Source organism: Solanum verrucosum, unplaced genomic scaffold (assembly GCF_900185275.1).
Source record: "Solanum verrucosum unplaced genomic scaffold, falcon-dt-bn FXZP01000275.1, whole genome shotgun sequence".
NCBI lineage: Eukaryota > Viridiplantae > Streptophyta > Magnoliopsida > Solanales > Solanaceae > Solanum > Solanum verrucosum.
Genome location: NW_026020738.1, coordinates 35,779 through 42,148, shown reverse-complemented (window position 1 = coordinate 42,148; position 6,370 = coordinate 35,779). Strand labels below are relative to the sequence as shown.

The window sequence follows — 6,370 nt, the reverse complement described above, 5'->3', positions numbered from 1 at the left end:
CCTCAAAACTCCCTCACTATCAAGAATTGCATCTTTTGCTTCTCCTTTTGACACCTTGTCTCGAATCTTACATAAATCAACATCATTAAACTGTCGAGTCTGAATCTGCTCCAACAAGGATGACCTAGCCTCCATATAAGCCAAAACCTTACCAGATTCTGAAATATCAAGCCTCACAAAGCTATTGGCCAAGGATTGAACATCCCTAGCTAAAGGACGCTCGCCAACCTGTAACATGGTTAGACTACCCATACTTACCGCCTTCCGACTCAAGGCATCTGCTACCACATTTGCCTTGCATGGATGATAAAGAATAGTCATGTCGTAGTCTTTGAGCAACTCCAACCATCTCCGCTGCCTCAAATTAAGATCTCTCTGATTGAATATATTCCGGAGACTACGATGATCTGTGAACACCTCACAATGCACACCATAAAGATAATGCCTCCAAATTTTCAACGCAAACACAACAGCCGCTAACTCCAAATCATGAATAGGATAGTTCTTCTCATGAACCTTCAACTGCCTCGAAGCATAAGCTATCACCTTCCCCTTCTGCATCAATACGCAACCAAGACCGATTCGAGAAGCATCACAATATACAACAAAACCCTCTCCTTCCACGGGTAGGGTCAAAATTGGAGCAGTAGTCAATAAAGTCTTAAGCTTTTGAAAACTCACCTCACATTCATCAGAATACTGGAAAACCACTTCTTTTTGGGTCAATCTAGTTAATGGGGATGCAATGGATGAGAACCCTTCTACAAACCGTCGATAATAACCTGCAAGGCCTAAGAAACTACGAATCTCAGTAACTGAAGCAGGTCTGACCCAATCTCGAACTACCTCAATCTTCTTAGGATCTACCATAATACCTTCCTTGGACATTACATGTCCCAAGAATGCTACCGAACTAAGCCAAAACTCACACTTTGAAAACTTTGCATAGAGCTTCTTCTCTTTCAGAATCCCAAGCACAATCCTCAAATGATGCCCATGTTCCTCCTTACTACGGGAGTATATCAATATATCATCTATGAAGACAATAACAAAGGAATCCAAGTACGGTCTGAACACTCCGTTCATCAAGTCCATAAAAGCTGCTGGGGCATTGGTTAATCCGAAAGACATCACCAAAAATTCGTAATGGCCATAACGTGTTCGAAAAGCTGTCTTAGGGATATCCTCCGCCCTAACCTTTAGCTGATGGTAGCTGGATCTCAAGTCAATCTTGGAGAAAACAGAAGCACCCTGCAGCTGATCAAATAAATCATCAATACGAGGTATCGGGTACTTATTTCTGATGGTTACCTTATTCAACTGCCGAAGTCAATACACATGCGCATAGATCCATCTTTCTTCTTCACAAATAACACTGGAGAACCCCAAGGAGATACACTTGGTCTAATAAAACCCTTGCTCAATAAATCCTGCAACTGCTCCTTCAATTCTTTCAATTCAGCTGGTGTCATATGATAAGGAGGAATGGAAATAGGCTGAGTGCCTGGCTCTATGTCAATGCAAAAATCAATATCACGATCAGGTGGAAGACTTGGTAAGTCTGTAGGAAATACCTCCGAAAATTCACTCACCACTGGGATAGACTCAAGCATAGGAGTCTCAACACTAGTATCTCAAATGTGCGCCAAGTAAGCCAAACATCCTCTCTCTACAAAGTGATGAGCCTTAAGAAATGATATCACCCCTTTAGGAGGGTGATTAAGTGAACCTCTTCATTCTACTATAGGAATTCCAGGCATAGCTAATGTAACTGTCTTAGCATGACAATTTAAAATTGTGTGATAAGGAGATAACCAATCCATACCAAGAATCACATCAAAATCTACCATATCTAAGACCTTTAAATCTGCATGAGTGTCATATCCCATCAAGATAACTATGCATAATCGATACACCCGATCTACCACTACAGAGTCCCCGACAGGAGTAGAAACATGTACCGGCAAATCAAGAGACTCACATACTATATCCAGACTCGAAACAAAATATGTGGACACATAAGAATAAGTAGAGCCTGGATCAAATAATACAGTAGCTGGTCGATGACAAACCGAAATAATACCTGTGATAACAGCATCTGAAGCCTCAGCCTCTGGCCTACCCGGAAAAGCATAACAGTGAGAACGACCACCCTCATATTGTGAACCTCCACGACCACCACCTCGACCAGAAGAAGAACCACATCTACATGAATGAGAACCACCTCTGCCACTCTGTACACCTCCCCTAGCTGGAGGTTGTGCAGCCCTGGAAGTCAAAGCCTGAGAACTCTTATGCAAGCCACCACGTCTGGTCCTAGGGCAATCTCTCACAAAGTGTCCCATATCACCACTAAGGCTGGCAAACGGACAGGACCGGATCAACAGGACCGGTTTTACCGGAACCGGTCCTCGTTACCGGATTTTGTTACCGGAACCGATTTTACCAAAATTTTCCAAAGGTTCCATCCGGTCCCTTAGTTACCGGATTGAAACCGGTTTGGACCGGACTGGAACCGGTTCTTACCGGATCATTTTGTACCGGTACTTTTGTTTTATTTTTTTATTAACTTTAATTATTATATAATATTATATTATTAATTAATAAAATTATATTATTAAAAAACTTCAATTTAAAACTTTAAACTTTAAAGTTACTTTAAAGTTTCAATTGAATTTAAGTTTAAAGTTTAAACTTTAAAGTTTAAAATTGACTTTAAATTTTAAAGTTTATAACTTTATATTGAATTTAAAGTTTAAAGTTTATATTGAATTTAAAGTTTAAATCTTAAAATTCAATTTTATAGTAAAGTTTAAACTTTAAACTAATATTAAAATAGTTGAAAATTAAATTTCTAAAATGACTTGGATTAAATATAAGAGACTATTTTAAAAGAAAATCAAGGCGAATAGCCGTATATTTATTCAAATAAATAAATTGTACAATACAAATATTAGAAATAGACAAAGAGTACATAATCTAGGTATTGAATATTAATTATTGTACTAACAATTGAAACTCTTTTTAAAATCTTTTCGTAACTTTTGTATCATTTCAAAAGAAACATTTTTTGGAACTTGTATTTGTCGTTCTTCTTCCATTGCTTCCATACCATCATCACTATTATCACCAAATATTTCATCTATTTCGTCTTCTATTTGGCTATTTAATTGTGGTAGTCCGGTATTTCTTCTTTCGGCATTGACCCAATCTCGAAACAACACCGATATTTCCAAACTATCATTTGCTAATGAATATCGATGATCTCCAATCATAAATCTCGCCGCACTAAAGGCTTGCTCCGAAGCGACCGATGATGCTTGAATCGCTAGCACATCTCAAACAATCCTATCAAGGGTCGGAAATTGATTTTCACGATTCTTCCACCATACTAATATTGGAGCTTGAAGTTGTCCTTCTTCATGCCTAATCTTTTCTCGTGTCTGATTGAAATATAAATCAAAATCATTATTAGTAGATGATTCAAGTTCAAGATAATCATCCATCCAATCATCCGTATCATCGCTTCTAGGTTTACAAGATGGAGGTTCAACTATTGGAATATTTTTTTCCATAGATTTATATGTATTATATAACTCTCTAGCTTTTATATATATGCTACTTTTACAATCTTCAACACTAGGAGTTTCATCATCTCTAATTTCTAAATTTGCATAAATCTTTTCAACCATTCTTTCGACACCTTTTAATTTGTAATTGAGTTGAAAGTAATAGCAGTCAAATAGATTTGAGGAATAGGGAAAAAATATTTTTTTGAAATTTTCAATCATAAAAGCAAGGGAATTTTCAAATCGATCTTTTCCTTTATATTTTGCAAATTCAGATGAAATAGCACAAATATTTACTAAAACAGAAGAAATAGTTGGATAATATTGACCAGAAGCAGAATTTGTTGCTTTATAAAAAACACTTAAAAATTCAATAAGTTCTTTTGTATTTTCCCAATCTTCATAGCCAATTCTCAAATTCGGGTCCGCATTATGAGCATTAAAAACTAATTGTACCGGCTCTTGATAAATATAAGCAACTTGAAGCATTTCAAATAAAGAATTCCATCTAGTGCATACTTCTTTTAGAACTTTTCTATATTCAAGTCCACATTCTTTACAACGATTTTTAAATTCTGTAATTCTAGCTTTTATTTTAGCTTTAAAAATCCAATTACAAGCAAGTCTAATTTTTTCACAAGAAATTCCAAATTGAGAAATACCATCTTTTACTAACAAATTATACACATGTGCGGCACACTTAATATGAAAAGAATCATTATCAATTGGACAAAGTCTACATTTTAAATAATCAATTGCTTTCAAATTATTAGAAGCATTATCTAAAGTGACACTCATTATTTTATCACATATTCCATAAAATTGTAAAACAAGGCCTATTTTTGTTGCTATATAAGCACCAATTTTAGTTTCTTCAACATATTTATATCCTAATATTCGTTTTTGCATGTTCCATTCATGGTCAATCCAATGGACAGTAATTGTAAAATAATCATTACCATTAGGACTACGTCCCATATCAGAAGTAATAGATAATCTACCATCATAATAAACAAATAAACAACGAAGAAAATGACAATATTCTTTTTGATAATTAAAAAGATCACTTTTAATTGTACTTCTTGGAATACCTTCATAATCTGGGTTATACAATTCCCGAATATACTGAATAAAACCAGGATGTGAAGGAAATGAAAAAGGCAAACCACAAACAGCAACCATTTTAGCTAATTCTGTACGATCTTTTTCTTTACTATATGTGCGGTGTGTGCTTCAGCTAGCCGGGTTAGTCATATTTAATACACTTTGAACCATATTAGAACCTCCAGCTCCCATAGAATTTTCAGGTTGAGGTATTCCATTTCTATTAGCCCTTTCTATATCATCTAGGCGAGCAAATTCTTTATTACATTTTCTCAAATGTGTTCTTAGTTGTCCCGTTCCCCCTTGTGTACCCGTAGTTACATGTTTCATGATCAATTTACATTTCGTAATACCAATCTAATTGTTAACAATATAATACAAATAATTAACCATCACAGACTTTGACCCATTAATTCTTATCACGCCATCCTCATTTAGTTTATAATTAATATAAATTACTAATAATGCTATTAAATTATAATATGCCAAGAATCATATTTGCTAAATTTCAAACCTAGTGTTAAGCCTCAATCCCTCCAAGTATCTCAAGTTCAATGCTAATCATATAATATACATCTAATAATTTATTACCTATCTCACTATATTAAAACTAGATTTACCATAAGACAAATAATTAATAACAATTGAATTCAACCACTGGTTACAAAACCAGTGGCGACCCTCAGAATCAAAAGGGTTTCTCCCTCCATTAATGCACCTCAATATGACCCCCAAATGTTTTCCCTGAACCTCATTAATTACATCAATTATACTACTAAAATTAGCAATGAACAACAGGTCCTAAACACGAAGAAGACAAACAAAATTTTCTCCTACCACTATAATCCAATTAACTAACATCTATCCCTACCACTTTTGCACCATACTATCCCACTAAATCTTAAGAAAAACATAATATATCTTTATTATAAAATTTGAAAGTTTCACCTGAAATGCACGATTCATGAGTAACTCTTCTGCCCACGCCGCCAATGCTCGCTTATATTTTTTTTCCAGTTATGATGCAATACCCGTTTAATCCCTCTAACTTAATTCAAGACATGGTCAAGTGGTAACTATTAATTATGGATGTGACCCACTAACTATTCAACTATAATACTCATTTAATAAAAATTCATCAACTAGATACTCATAGTTATCGAATCGTTTAAAATACTCCTTTAAATTTTCCGAAAAGAGTCAAAATAGTCCTAGTTTTCAAAACGACCTAGTGGGTCGTTACAGTTATAACTATAGTTTGCATAATTGCGCTGCATAGCAAATTCTATGTTTGCTATGACTATTAATATGTATATTTCATTATACATATACAAAAGAACCAATTGTATAATCTGTTTCGGTATACATATACAAAAGAATCAATTGTATAATCTGTGTTTGTATAAAACTAGAAAGAGAGAAAGACAAAAGAAAACTAGGCAGGGAAAGATCTGTATTTGTATAATCATAAGTGTATAGGACGAAAATATATGTGTTTGTATTTGTATATACAATTTTCTCTCGCTTTATACAAACACAAATGCAATTTATACATTTGTGTTTGTATAAAGTGAGAGAGGCGACTGAGAGTAGCGAGCGAGATCTGGGAGAGTAGCAGGTGAGATCTGGGAGGGGGAGAGAGTGGAATGAAAAGATATGTATATGTACAATTTCCTCTCGCTTTATACAAACACAAT

General features: G+C 34.7%; 1 protein-coding gene across 1 annotated transcript; it reads right to left on the bottom strand.

Moving 5' to 3' along the window:
- Window positions 1-1,733: 1,733 nt before the first annotated feature.
- Window positions 1,734-2,534, bottom strand: LOC125812663 (uncharacterized). Its single transcript, XM_049492155.1, has 2 exons — window positions 2,527-2,534; window positions 1,734-2,358 (listed from the first exon to the last, which is right to left on the bottom strand). Exons 1-2 carry the CDS (start codon window positions 2,532-2,534, stop codon window positions 1,734-1,736), a joined length of 633 nt encoding a protein of 210 aa, XP_049348112.1.
- Window positions 2,535-6,370: the final 3,836 nt, after the last annotated feature.